General features: G+C 44.6%; 4 protein-coding genes across 4 annotated transcripts; 2 read left to right on the top strand and 2 right to left on the bottom strand.

Annotated features, from left to right (window-relative positions):
- Window positions 1-4841: 4841 nt before the first annotated feature.
- PG994_014535 (uncharacterized protein) lies at window positions 4842-7153 on the top strand (the record flags this gene model as incomplete). Its single annotated transcript, XM_066865944.1, has 5 exons — window positions 4842-5833; window positions 5926-6095; window positions 6233-6356; window positions 6411-7072; window positions 7122-7153. 5 exons carry the CDS (start codon window positions 4842-4844, stop codon window positions 7151-7153), a joined length of 1980 nt encoding a protein of 659 aa, XP_066709073.1.
- A 3763-nt stretch (window positions 7154-10916) lies between these two features.
- PG994_014534 (uncharacterized protein) lies at window positions 10917-12639 on the top strand (the record flags this gene model as incomplete). The annotated part of the gene is made up of 3 exons (XM_066865943.1): window positions 10917-12075; window positions 12138-12397; window positions 12472-12639. The coding sequence occupies 3 exons, from the start codon at window positions 10917-10919 to the stop codon at window positions 12637-12639; spliced, it is 1587 nt and encodes a 528-aa protein (XP_066709072.1).
- A 571-nt stretch (window positions 12640-13210) lies between these two features.
- PG994_014533 (Alpha/Beta hydrolase protein) lies at window positions 13211-14147 on the bottom strand (the record flags this gene model as incomplete). The annotated part of the gene is made up of 3 exons (XM_066865942.1): window positions 13211-13590; window positions 13665-13736; window positions 13823-14147. The coding sequence occupies 3 exons, from the start codon at window positions 14145-14147 to the stop codon at window positions 13211-13213; spliced, it is 777 nt and encodes a 258-aa protein (XP_066709071.1).
- Window positions 14148-14249: 102 nt separating this feature from the next.
- On the bottom strand, window positions 14250-14627 carry PG994_014532 (Alpha/Beta hydrolase protein; the record flags this gene model as incomplete). The annotated part of the gene is made up of 1 exon (XM_066865941.1): window positions 14250-14627. The coding sequence occupies one exon, from the start codon at window positions 14625-14627 to the stop codon at window positions 14250-14252; it is 378 nt and encodes a 125-aa protein (XP_066709070.1).
- Window positions 14628-15090: the final 463 nt, after the last annotated feature.

The raw sequence follows: 15090 nt of genomic DNA, 5'->3' as shown, positions 1-15090 counted from the left end.
ATCGTACAAAAACGTTTAAGACACGTTTATAACGCTATAAAATTTACGGAGAGCCCGGGTATAATACACGTACTTATTAGAATAATATAGAAGTATCTAGAAATAAGAATTCCGATTAATTTTAATATATTAAATACGTTATAGTAAAATTAATTTATATTTTATTAAAAAGGGTATAAAAGAATAGGATATTCGCTTATATAAGATATTCGCTTGTGGGATACGTTAAGTAAATTTTAATAGTTCGTTATTTATTAATTATTATGTTAAATTTAAAAGCTAACTTTTAAGCCCGGTATTATATTTTATAAGTATTTAATTAACGTGGTAAGTTTTAAAAAGCAAGTGTTTAAAGACTTAAGTTTCGTATTTATTTACCGGGTTTATTTTATATTAACGTATCCCACAAGTGAATATCCTATACAAGCGAATGTCCCACTTTTATAAATTTCTTTATAGCCTTAACTTTTTTTTATATTTTTTACGTTAGAAAATGCTATAACTTTAAAAAGAAAGTAATATAATTCTAGCGCTTTAAGCGTTTTAAAAAAACTTAACTTTAAACGTATAAAAAGCTGTATTAATTTATTACGTTTTATTAAAAACTTTATAATATAAACGAAATAATTAACTTATATAATACGAAATATTTATAAATTCTTAAAAGCTTTTAAATTTTAAAGAAAATATAATTATTTAATATATTATTAATTTAAATACGTGATCGTTTTTTCCCCGGCTAAGTAGTATAAAAGATATAGCGAATCGATTATTTAATTTATGTAACGCGAGACGCGTCGATATTAATTAAGCTTTTAAATTTATATAACGATAACCAGACCTCCGGACGCGTTTTAACCGAAGAATCGATTATTAAAAAGTTTTTTATAAAGATTACGATACGTATAGCGCGTAATTTATTTTTATATAAAATATAATTTATAAATACGGGATTTAAAAAGAGGATATTTATAATTTCGATAAGACCGGCTTTTTTATAAATTAAATTTCGTTCGAAATAATCGTAACTACCTCTGATTAATACGGAAAGCTTAAAATAATATAATAAAAGAACCGGGAATAGGTTATAATTATTTAAGGCGTCGGATTACACGGTTACGCTATCCCTCCGTATATTATTTTTATTAAGAAAACGTACCTCTCTTCCTAATATAAAAATAACTTATTACTAAAGGACTAGGTGATCATAATTATTAAAAATAATTAAACTATAAATAAAACAAGCGAAGATTAAATTTAATATTTTAATTAATATACCAAGTTTTATACGAAGGGTCGTTATCGCCTTTTAATCTTAAACGGTTATAAAAATTATTACTCGATAACTTTCGAGCTTTATTATAAAAAAAACTCGATTATTATATTTTATATACTTTTTTATTTATTATATAAATTCTAGCTTTTTAATATCGGCTATTTTTATATATTAAAAAGGGCGTATAGGAAAGAAATTAAATATTTTATCCGGGCGTATATTATTTATATTTTAAAAAAGGACTTCTTACTAACGTTTTTAAAAGCGTTCTAAGCGATTTTTACTATTTCGAATATATAAAAAAGTTTTTAAAAGATAGGGCTTATCCCGTATAATCTAGAATATATTATTTTATAATTAGATATAAAGTTATATATTTTAATATTTCTAGGAACGTTTTCCGGCTTATTTATTCCTTAAGAATTAAAAACTTTAAATAACTTAATTAAGGCTTAATTTTAAACCGAATACGTTCGAAACCGTATCATATAATATTAAAATAACTCTCCGATATTTATTTTAATTAGTTTTAATTAAATCGTAAAAGTTATAACGTATATTATATACCGAGTTACTCTTTTAAAAAGTAAGAACGTAATACTTCGAAAAATAAATAAAATACTTAGCCGCGCCGCTATACGAAAAAGAAACGGCTATATAATAAAGGATCACTTTATATATAAGCTAAAAAAGACTTATAATTTTAAAAAGACGTTAATAAATAGTTATAAAACGAATCGCGTCGGAGGAGTGATCGTATAAGGACGTTTGAGACACGCTTATAGCGCTATAGAATTTATAGAGAGCCCGGGTATAATACGCGCACTTATTAGAATAATATAGAAATATTTAGAAATAAAGATTCCGATTAATTTTAATATATTAAATACGTTATAGTGAAATTAATTTATATTTTATTAAAAAGGGTATAAAAAATAAAATATTCGCTTGTATAGGATATTCGCTTATAGGATACGTTATATATATAAATACTTAATATTTAATCGTATATTACTTTATTTCTTTTAAATATTCGCTTAGTATATAAAGTATATAAAGCTTTTTTAAACTTTACTATACTTTTATTTTATATTAAACTATATTATAACGTATTATTATATTAAATTAATTACTTATATATTTAAATTAATTACTTATATATTTAAATAAGATAAATTTTATTTAAATTAATTACTTATATATTTAAATAAAATAAATTTTATTTAAATTTATATTAAATATTCTCGCATTTTTTATTTTAATATTAAAAAAGAACTTAAGTTTAAAAATAATAATATATAACAAGCATATATTAATAAATATCATAACTTTATATATAATTATTATAATTATTAAATGAGCTTTCGTACGTACGTACAAGTGGGGGTTCAAGGGGTGCTGTATTACTATATTCTATTATTCATGTCTATCTTTAGTACTAGCTACGAGGGGCATCGCATGCCCCTCTTAATGAAACAGAACAGGGGTTCGTGCGCGTAGGTACGTGGCACCTCTTTTAGAGCAATATAAACGGCTTTAGTTCTAGCTGTTTTAATAGTTCTAATAATAATTATTATTATATGTTAACGTTTTTAAAAATAATTATAAAATATAATAGTATTATTTATATTTATAAACTTTATAATAATTATTTACTTATAATAAATAATATTTTCATTAAACATTTTAATTAATTTAATTTAATTAAATTAATTAATTATATAATTATTATTATTTAAACTTATAATATTATTAATTTTATTTATATTATAAATAAATTAAGCGAGAATATTTTTAATAAAAATTTACTTAAAAAAAAAGTTAAATATCACGGCGCTAAACCACCGAGATAAGTTAACGTCTTATACGTATTAAATAAAAGTACGTCTAATAGTGCGGACTAACCTAGCTCGTAGTATAGGCGCACGGGCCCTTAACTAGACCTACTTTTATCGCGTGCCTATTTAATCTTATAACGTAGCTCCTCGAGCTACGTCTTCATTAATTCTATTACTCGTACCTCGACTAGACCGTAGTAATAAAACCGTATCGCCGCACTTATCCTATTATATAACGATCGCCCGTAATATTAAATATTTTTTTAAATATATAATAAAGGAGTTAAAAATTTATTATCGTAGTTATGATAATTTTTAATTTAAAATAACGATTAATAAAAAAACTTTTAATAAATTTTAAAAAATAAAGCGCGTTAATTCGTTTTAAATAACTAAATAACGAATAATTAAAATACGTTATACTTAAAAATAAAGCTTAACTACGTTTATTAAATAACTTAAGTTTTAAAAATATTACTTTTAAGCGGAAAAAAACGTTTTAACCAACTTTTTAAACTCGGTCCGAGTCGGTCTACCCCTAATTCTATTTCGTAAAGTAGCTCGGGGTACCTTAAGTTTTTTAAAAGCTGTACGTTTCGACTCGCTAACTTATACGGTTAAGATAATAAGTTAAATAATAAATTCGAGGGTTAAAATAAATATAATAAAAACGTATTAAAAGTAACGATTTTAATAATATCCTTTAATAATTAATAAAGGGGTTAAATATTAATTTATATATAAAAAAAGGGTTAAGAGGCTTCGCTTATCGGTAGTTAATTTAGGTGACTACTTATGTGGTAGGACGGCTAAGTGGTTAAGGTGCTTAGATGCTAAAGGTCCCTGCGAGCCCTGCGATACCGATATAGAGTTCTGCTATTTCCATACCAGGGACTGGGATTGTACTTCGCGATGTGGTAGAGTGCAATCTATGAGCTTCTGACGCCGATGAAACCATCATTATACGAGAAAAGTAGGTCGGCACTCGGGCAATTAAATTATGAGCAGCTATAATAATATGGAATGAATGCCCTATACATCCTATAAGAGACGCACCGTCTGTGATCATTTCTGAGACAAGCCATATCCACTCCCATCACTGATTTCACCTATTCTCACGTTCCCTCGGCGCCTTCAGGGGGGAGCATCAGCATCGTCATGGACGGCCCGATCCTGCATCCCCGGCTCAACGTCGAGCTGCAGGCTCACACGGCCAGCGCCCACTAGGCGATATCCTTGGCATAGAAGGCCAGCGCACTTGTGGGGCACATCAAGGTTCTTAAGAAATCTCAACGGAACGTCTCATAATGATTGTGGTCTATACGGAGAACTTGAGTGTCATCTGGTCCGGCATGGCCATATTCGGTGGTATTGTGTCAGCGGCGAGCTTGATTGAAAGGTGAACGCCTGCAGGAGAAAAAACAAAGGGTTGCGAGGTGACACCGAAGGAGCATGTGCTTGAGGCTTTGTATGATGAGAGTCCTATACCGGAATGAAGGTTCCATGGCCACATAGATTTGAAAGTTTGGGGAAATTTAGTATTCGTCAACGGGGCGTTAAGTGGTGTTAAACCTCATAACATGCTGCCAAGTCAGAAAAGGGGGCTTGCAAGCGTTACCACACCTCGGAACCTTGGGCACAGCCTTCGTGTGGCAGTTCTAGCTGCCTAATCTTTGCGCTGAAGTTGCGGGCACCAAACACCCATGGTAACTATGTAGTAATAGCAAATGTTCAACACATCTTTTTCTCAATTCTATCAAGCCCCTTCGCTGGCTCGACTTGGTGCTGGAATCATCGATTTTAGTTCAAGGCAAGAGCGAAAGCAAATTCTTTACTGGAGGAAAGTTACCAATCTTTGGTCTATTATCAATCTATCCGTCATTGCAAGTATGGACCCTTTATCGGCCTTAGGGATGGAGGCCGGTGTCGTGCAGTTTGTCAATTTCGCCTTCGACTTAGTCTCCAGAATGAAAGAGATCTATGTGTCAGCATCGGGGCAAGCAAATGACACTGCCACGTTCGAGGGGGTTTATGCCACTCTCCAAGGCTTGAGCTTGCACCTCGAGAAATCAACAAAGGGGGTCCCGACGCACAAATCAGTTGCGGGGAAGAAGGACTACATGGAGCATGTCTTCGCCATCAACAGCTTATTGCGCACCTGCGCCAACGACTGCAAGAGGTTGCTTGACAACATATCGAGAGCCCTCAGTGAGCTGTGTGCACGGACTATCCCTCCTAAACCGAAGCCAACTTTTGATATAGACGATATCAGGTTCATCGAAGGCCAGATGACTAGTTTGACTCTCTCCAAGTCAGCAGTGGCTAAAGATAATACAGTCCTCAGAACCCTGAGCTTCGAGAGCCGGCCTGCCCGCCATAGTTCGATCCCCGAGGCCTTTGCAACTACATTCAAGTGGGCATTACATGAACGAAGCCATGGCATCAATACTTCATCTACGGGCTATCTGCTCAAGTGGCTCAGGGAAGGTAAAAACCTCTTTTGGGTCACAGGCAAGCCCGGTTCGGGAAAATCTACCTTCATGAAGTACGTTGTAGACAACACAGCAACGACGTATGCCCTATTTCGATGGGCGCATCTCGATCGACCAGTTGTGGCAAGCCATTGCTTCTGGAGCGCTGGTAATACGTTACAAAAGTCTCAAAAGGGTCTCTTGCAGACGCTTCTCTATGAAATATTCCGCCACATATCAAGTTATGCGTATCTAGCCGGCCTTGGAGCGTTTTCTAAACCGCTTTCGGCAGAGATAACACAGAGTGCTCGAAGATCTACATGCATGAACTTACGCACAGAGACATACAGACATACACCCAGCGGCGGCTCCAGGGTCACCCACGATGGACAGAGCTCGAGGAGGAAGATACCAATGCAGGAAGCATCATCGACGAGATCACCAACCGTGCTTCTGGCGTATTCTGTGGGTTTTACTCGTCACGAGAGACCTCCGTACTGGCCTCAATGAGTACGATGATTTCACCGACATGCAGAGACGGCACGCGAGTATTCCTACCGACCTGGAAGCCTTCTTCAAGCAAATCCTCCAAACCGTGGATACTTTTTACCATCAGAAAATGGCCACGACCCTACAAATCTCGCTAGCGGCCACCGAACCCGCTACTATTGATATGTATAGCTTCCAAGATGACGAGTACAATGATGAGGTTTATGCCCTTCACCTTCCTGTGCAGTTGTTCCAAGACAACAAGATAACTATGAGGCGGAAGTAGATGGCATTCCGCCTCAACGGCCGGTGCCGAGGTCTTCTTGATGTGAATAGGCACACAAATTGTGTGGAATTCCTCCGCAGGAGCGTCATGGACTTCCTCCGGACGGCGGAAATGACGGAGTTCCTGATGAGAAAAGCCCCTGCTGGCTTTAACGCGAGCCTCTCACTGATGCGGGCCTATACGGCTTATATCAAGATCACAGAATTTCCCGAGATGGATACCTCGACGGACGATCCGGACCGACTGAGTAGCCATGGCTTGATGAGAGCCTTGGATGAAGTCTTGGCACAGGCTAACGACCTTCACGGTGATATGGAGGACTTGTACTGCCTACTCCTTAGCGAGCTGGATCACCGTCTTCCCGAAATCGAGAACCGTGGTCAGACGGCTCTGACATGGAGAGATTCGTCGAACTTCGTATTGCTCTCCTTTCGGGGGAACATTGTTGCGACCGGCTTGGTCGGGTATCTTGTCCGTACCTTGCCGGAGTGCCCCGACTACCTTCTTGATCTTGAAAGGCCCGCTCTCTGCCGCGCGATAAATTATCTTTTCACGCCACCTCATTCATCTCTTGCTCAGACCAACCGCGAGGTTGATCTGGTGCGATGCTTATTGGAGAACGGATGTTACCCCAATGCCTTCAGCTACGTCCCAACCGGCAATTTCACAGGCCAGCCTACGACTCCGTGGGTCCTGTTCATAGAAATAATACGTAAATACTCTGCGGAATTGCTGGGCCCAAGTGCGAATACAAGGTTTAGGCGAGCCTTCTTGGAGGAAGTGCCATCCATGATGTTACAGTATGGGGCAGATCCCACTGTCTGGGAGGGTCAATTGGAAGCGCTGGTAAGCTCAATTCCAACCACCATTTCCTTGTTTTCTTGCTTTAATGTGCATTCCTGCAAGTCACACCCTGGCTCACACACAGTCTAGAAGCAATCATGTGATGGTTTGCTACAAACACATTCCTCACCCCGTAAACGGCCCCTGAGCCCATCCTCCTGTGGAGAGAGTCAGGGTTGCCCTCAAAAGAGGCCCAAACGAACTGGCCAAGCTGACTGATTTGAGTCTGTTATTTCATTAACGAGTATGGCAGTGAAACTCTGCTTATTATGTTAATGCAACTCCTCTTATTGGTCCGCTGCAGCTTCTTATCGTGCGCCTATCGGTCCAGTTGAGGGGGTGGCTGCGTAACTGAAGAACAGAAGACAGTCAGCTCGTAAGAGAGACTTGAACTCTCCCATCTTCCTTACACTTCTTCGTTCAACTTCTTCAAAGCCCTTCAAGCAACCCCAAACAAGACCTCAATGGCGGCATCACGCTACCAGCCTTTGAACCCCGAGAAGCGAGAAATCCGCCTCTTCACTCTTTTCCCAGGAAAAGACGGCGACCCGATTACTGGAAGGCTACGAGTGGTCTCGCTGGACCGTAAGCCTTGGTTCGATGCTCTAAGCTACGTTTGGGGTTCCCCGGAACCGCAAACTGCCCTCCTGCTGGAGGGCGGTCATTCGCTTTCGATCGGTCCGAACCTCCATCTCGCCTTGTCCGATCTGAGGCGCAAATGGCGCTCACGGACCTGGTGGGTCGACGCACTATGCACCAATCAACAAGACGATGAGGAGAGGGGACACCAGGTACCCATGATGAGCGAGATATTTCGGGCGGCCAGACTGACGAGGGCATGGCTCAACCACGAAGTCGACCCAAAATGTCTCGCCCTGCGCGCTTTACCATGGCTGGTCGATGAGCTTTACCGCAGTGGGGGTGTCGGCGTGGCCCCATACTGGTCATATAACATCAGGGATCGCCTACACATGCTACAAGAAGTAAAATTTCATGATTGGAACTTCTGGAAACCAGCCACAGACATACTGGAAAATGAGTATTGGTCAAGACTCTGGATACAACAAGAACTCATCGTTTCCCATAATGTCAGGTTACATATTCGCAAAATTGAGATCGTGGGGCAATATCTTTTCCAGTTACGCGATAACCTGGTATGGTCATGTTTTGGGAGAATCGATGCAGCGTCGGCTGAACACCTTGGCCGAGGACTATCGCATGGTTATACTACCCGGTTTAGCTGAAACGACTTGGATATCATCAATATTAGGCGCTACAAGTCAGACATACCCTTGTGCATATTAATGAATGATTCGTCCAGTCTTCGACCGTCTAACCGACGGGACGCGGTGTACGGCTGTCTTGCACTTGCCAATCAGTCTGAGTTTAGTACGCTGAGGGTAGATTACACCCCTACCTCTATCTCAAGAGTATACAGACGTCATCAGAAATCAACTGCTCTACTGGAAGCACTTGGAGTTTTTGTTGTTTACATCTTACCACTCCTGTGTAGAGTATCCCACCTGGTTGCCTACGCCAGACCGAGTTTCCCACAGCGAAGTTGTCATGCAACGCAAACCTCTTGAGCTCGACTGGCTTAGTGTACCTGCATCAGTCTCCGATGATGCCCGACGCTTGCGGGTGCAAGCATGTCAACTGGACACCGTTGTCTACATCTCGAGGCTCACATATCCTATAAACAATCCTGTTATGGAGACTCTCCAAGCAATTAGTGAATATTATCTTAAGATACATCCAGATACTATTGAAGGAGAGTTATGGTTCTCTGAGTGTTTATTTGGGATCCTCAAGTAGTTAACGCCACTCGGCGTTGGGCTGGATCCTAATAAAGATATAGATGGGACACTTCGGGAGATACTCGAGATTACTAATAGTAATCAGCATGCAGAGCTAAATTGGGATACGGCTATATCACTAGTTGCTAACAGTCCCGCAGCCAACAAATCAATGTTGAGGACACTGAACAACATACGCAGTCATCTTAATCACCATATACCTATCACAACTCACCACGGGCGACTTGTATTAGTTGGTTGCACGAACCCGGAGGTCGTACCACGCCCAACCGATCAAGTTTGGCTTGTGGCTGGATTCTCACAACCTCTGCTCTTGCGTGCACAAGTTTCAGGCCGTGGACAATTCAGCTTGATCGGAACAGCACGCTTCGCGGAGTTCATGAACAAGCATAACACTGTGGTAACGGGCTGGTTCCAGGATCGGATATCGAAAGGGGACGCGCTGGAGGATTTTACGCAAAGGATTGATCTGGTTTAAGATGTGTGGTGAAGGAAAGAATGAGGGGAGGCTGGTGGACTTGAATTTGGGTCGTTCGTATCTCATAGCTTTTGACGAGGAGTGCGTGGTGTGGATTCACGAGGTAGTTCGGATTTGCTTTAGTTTGTGGCTGGAGTTTGGGACCTCTCTGTATTTGAGTGAAATAAGGGGTTAGCTACAACCAGCAAATGCGGCAACGTGTACCTTGGAATGTAGATAGGACGATGGTAATATCGAAAGCGAGTAGACCTCTGGCGGCTCTCACGCGGATTGCTGACATTCTGGCCAAGGCTGTCACATGTCACGCTGGTGGGCAACATGGGCAAGGCATTCCCCTAGCAGGGCTAGCCTGGTATGAATAAACCACTGAACTGCAGTCCGGAAATCTATTACCGTACAGTACCGAGGGGGTGAAAAGCCTGTGCGCGGGAAATTTCAACGGAATTGCCGGAAGTACACTGCATGCGAAGGGTGTTGCAGACCAACGGTGTCAATCATACATGGGCATTGCCCTGAAGCCGACGAAGAAGATGAAAAATAAAATAACCGCGTGAGATACACGAAGACTTTGTATGCAACCTGGTGATTTTTCCTGATGCTCTTTGGTTCGTAAGCCTGCATAATCGTTCGCTGTGTTGCCCATGGACTTACAGGGCGCACAGTGTAGAATCCCTGCTGCATCGGGCCCAAGCAGGATTATATCACACACCATCTTTAGGGGGGATAATATAGATATAGCTAAGATAACACCAATTTGTGGCGTAGCACACACCCTAACTTCACTCGCCGCGTGAGATCAACGATCTAGATCCATATGTAGGGTATCCAGCTGCTGCAAGGCTCGTATGCAAAGCGCGCCGACACGGTTTATCGATACTGGGGGCTGGGCGCTCCTACACAGGGCTAGTCTAAGGCGTGTAAGACAATACCACGAGGCGCTAGAAGTTCGTCCACCTACCTGATCAGACCAGGCTAACGCATTAGAGGATGTAAGCCGCGATAATTAGCGGGAATATGCGCCGTAAGCGGGCGGGAGGCCCGTGGGGGCCTTGCTGATTGTAAGCTATGATCTTACAACGCCATATTGATTTTCAGCTACATAGTAATCCATCCCTTACTCGTGGGAAAATGGGGTCCAGCCTATTACAAGCAACCCTTTGCAGCAGTGTTGCCGCTGCGCCTCTCGTGCAATGAGACAAAGTTAGATGCGAAAAAGATATATATAAATAGGCAACATGCTATAAGTAGTTCCAGGCTGTTAGGCGAGGATTTTCCTAGAAGAATGAAGGGAGACTATATATGAGCCGCAAATAGCTACTGAACTCTAGCTAATAGTTTGGTAACCCAGAGCCTTTCGTCAGCAACTGAATCTTTCTCAAGCAGCACCAAATTGTGATACTAGTACATCTCCACCCATCATGTCGGTTATGTTCGAGAGATTCGACTTCCAAATAGTGGAAGTCAAGCAGCTCTTGGATTTACTGCCCCAGGTTGCCATACTCGCCGTTCTTCTTGGCCTGGCAGTTGTAGCCAGTCGACCTCGCAAATATGGCGAGTTTGACATCGTGGGCGACAAGAACGACTTGAGAGCTGCGCTGAGGAAAGGCACTGAACTGGTAAGTTGTTTACGTTGTATCACAGTAACATCGGGTGGGAGACTCTCGCGGACACTTGGGCCGCCTGTTATAGTACCGTACCTCCGGCTTCGCCATACCCACCTCCCCTTCCCCTCGTCATCCTCCCCCCTCGCCATGATCGACGAGATCAAGTCCCTGCCGGACAGCAAGGTCTCGACCGCCCCGGAGCTCTTCAAGCGCGCTGGCGGCCACTACAGTAAGCTCGGCACCAACGCGTTGGCCGCCATCAAGGCGCTACGGATCGACTTGAGGAGAAGGACGACCACGATCCCGCAGTTGACGGAGGAGGCCCGGTACGCGTTCGACGACGCGCTGGGCACCTTCCGTGAGTGGACGCCACTGGCCGTGTTCCCCCGAATTAACCGCGCCGTGGCCATCGTCAGCGGCCGCGTCTTCCTCGGCCAGCGGCTGTCCAGACAGGAGGAGTGGATCTCGCTGAGCTCCGAGTGGGCCGTCCACGTTTTTGGCATCATGCGCGCCATCCAGCGCTACCCGTCGTGGCTACGGCCGTACGTCATGCCTTACCTGCCAGAGACTAGACAGGTACTGGCGCACCGGGCTAAGGTAAAGGCGTTCCTGGCGCCTACCTTCCAGATGCACATCGAGGCCAAGGAGAACAAGAGCTCGGTCGAGGGCGAGGAGGAGTCGTTCGTGTCCTGGCTGATGAAGTACATCGCGCCCAGGCATACCACCATAGAGAGCCTCACGCGGCACCATATGAGCATCACCTGGGCTTCGATCCACACTTCAACATACGCCTTGACTCAGATCCTGTTCGACCTGGCGGCCCGACCCGAGTATCAAGACATCCTCAGGGAGGAGATCGAGGATGTTTTCCCTACTAGCTCTACGGAGGAGGTCACACAGGCAGACTTAGCCAAACTTGCCAAGATGGACAGTTTCATGAAGGAGGCCATGAGACTCAACCCCCTTACCATAGGTAAGTATGGATACCCTTCCATTTAGTCTGCGTCCTGAATCAGAATGACTAACATCATACAGTGGCGCCGTTACGCATGGTGACGGCGGAACCGCTCACCCTATCCTCGGGCCAGACCTTGCAGCCAGGCGACTCTTTCGGTTTCGACAGCACCTCCATCAACCACTCCACGGAGCTCTACAGCTCGCCCGGCCCAGAGACCTTCGACGGCCTGCGCTACTACCGCATGCGCCAAAAGGCAGGCGAGGAGCAGAAACACCAGTTTGGCGTCACTGGCGTCCAGGAGACGTTCGGTTTCGGGCATGGGATCCATGCTTGTCCAGTGAGTCCACCCCTTGGAAGCCAAGCCCCACTGGGGAAGACTGGGCTTGTACTAATCGAGCACGCGAAAATCAGGGGCGCCACTCTGCCACGATCGAGATCAAGATCCTCTTGATTCATATGCTCACCAGCTACGACTTCAAGCTTAAAGACGGGCACAAGAGGCCGTCCAACGGTTTGGATGAGATTTGGTGGAGGTGGACTCCCGACCCCACGGCTGAGGTCTTGATAAAGAGCAGCTGATGGGATTCTTTGATGGCCAGAGCACTTTGCCAGGTGTCAGATTCGGTGCCGTTGGGTGATCTAACTGTTCTCGCAAAAGTTAAATCCCACTAGAAAAGTTCGCCTGGACTCAAGTCGAGATCCGATAATCTTTTTCATTCTCAATCTATACATGTTTCCAGTACTTTGTCCATGATAGACTTGAAAATAGATTATTCCCCAGCGGTACAAGTGGCTTTTAGCCGACATAGTCTGACTCCGTATTACAGTGCACCATGTGGCAGCACGTTGTGTATGATGTACTGAATACCCTCATCACGGTACGTGTCCTTCTCTTACCCAGGAGCCATAGCCACTGAAGACGATGCTGTTAGCCTCCTTTCCATATTCGGGCCAGTGCGGTGACGCAGAGTCTAGATGATGAGGGTTTCCGTCAGCCCACTTGACACACAACAGAGAGAATGTGTGTAAACCTTATTATGTTGTAACCAAAGAAAGAAGAAAAAGGGAACTCACTACCGCCAGGGTTCGGATCCAGATCATGAGCGAAACTAACCCATGCGCTCGTCATCTCGTACACCAGCGCCTGGTCTCACGCGGAGGGCGGCGTAGTAGCGGAGCCGGGCGACGACGAGGACGACGACGACGCCACGAAGTTGGAGAAGACGTAGGCCTGTTCTACGCCGGTCGAGATGCCCCGAGACGGCGACGACCCGCCCGGCGGCAGTTGGTTGAACCGGTATCGGTACACCGGCACACCGTCGGCCGCGAGCGTGCTGGCAAGCTGTCGGGCCGGCGCGACCATGACGAGGTCCCCCAAGATGGAGCAGGCTTGCTTGTCGAGGAGGCCCGGCGTTAGTTGGGTATCGCCGGTGTGGTACGGACACCCCAGTCGCGGGTCCGTGGGGTAGAGCTTGAGGAGATTCGAGACGGTGGCGTTGGGGAGTAGTTGGGGGCAGAAATAACCCTGAGCTGGTCGTCTTCGAAACTCACCGGTCAGTGTTCGTTCGCTTACATATGAGGCACGAGGGATGGAAGTTATTTACCCAGGGGCTCGAAAAGCTGGTCGGTGGTGTTGACACCTTTCGGGGCCGAGTTGGTGCCTTCGTCGGTGTTTGCTAATTGATGCCTCAAGTTAGTAAAGTAGGATAAGGGCGAGAAACTTCTTGCCGAGAGGAAGATGTCAGACGCCGTAAGAACATACCGCCCACGATGGTTGCCACTTTGAGGTACTTTCCGGCCGGTAACGCGAACTGGATCGATGTGCGCGTGAAGTCTCCCTCGATGGACTGGCCTGTCTTGGGGCCCACGCTGGCCCGGAACTCTTCGATGGGCAAGCCCCGGATGCAGTCGAGCTGCTCATCGGCTGTGGCGTCTTTGCTCAAGCTAGCGTAGCAGCAAGCGTTCGTGATCAGGCCGTCGAATGTCTGCCTGAAAGACGTCGCGTTGAGGAGTTCCAGGAGGAAAGCGCCGCCGCTCTGCATGATGGCGCCGCAGAAGAGGCCGTCGTCGCGGCCGCCGTAGGCCATGATGTGGGAGTAGATGGATACAGCACCCGTACTGAAGGGATGCCCTTGTGGTCAGTAGACAAGCCGGGACAAACAATTTTGAGACGAGTACCTGAGATGGTACTACGGGGGAACCAGCATTGGCAAGGACCCGTTCGCTTGCGCCCTCTTTCCATCCGGTCTCCAGATGTTGAGAGTGAGACAGTCTTCGCTCGCACTGGGCTGCTGAGCCCCGGACCCATAGCAGGACGGCCCAAAGGCGTTCGCTGGTAACGTGCCGAAGGACGCTGCCAGCGCTCTCGCTTGGCGGAGCCTAAGTTCGCGGATCGTTGGCTGTGCGTACGGGATCCCCAGGAAGCGCTGCACACTGTTTCCGCCGTCCCCCACGCCGACTAGTGTCCCGTTCACGATTGCCACCGACACGACGTGGGCAGCATTGCATCCGACAAGAGTGAAGAAGACGAAGCACAGCAAGGCAAACGTAGGTGGTCGCGCCCTCATGGTCAGGCAGTACTGTCTTGAGACAAAACCACTTGAACCAAAAAGGGGTTCAAAATAGTTCAAAAGAAGAGGCGGACGACTTGTTTTCCTCTTCTCGGGAATAGCTGCTCGTGGCATAGCCCCTACGTATAGCGGGGGTTACGCCGAGCCGGGTATTCGGAAATCCCGGCGGCATGTGCCGGACCCGGACCTATCGGTCGGTTTCCACATTAGGTAGATCTGGCTATCTGAACTGATCGATTGACTAAGTAGGTAATCTTGGTTAACAGATCTTCGATCAGATTAGTAGTCATATTTAGCCGCTGCACCCACCAGATTATGTCTAAGTAATTATACGGACCGGGGACCATCTACATAGTGCCACTAGCATAATGCTTATCCCACTGGATATAGCGTATTTACACATTCAAGCGAATGTGCATGGATGAATGCATGGATGAAAATCACGTAGTAACTATTCGAG

This window comes from Apiospora phragmitis, assembly GCF_038363925.1.
Source record: "Apiospora phragmitis strain CBS 135458 chromosome Unknown utg000013l:1.0-2965645.0:1.0-2969333.0, whole genome shotgun sequence".
NCBI lineage: Eukaryota > Fungi > Ascomycota > Sordariomycetes > Amphisphaeriales > Apiosporaceae > Apiospora > Apiospora phragmitis.
The sequence above is the reverse complement of the archived record's forward strand: the minus strand, read 5'-3'. Positions and strand labels throughout refer to the sequence as shown.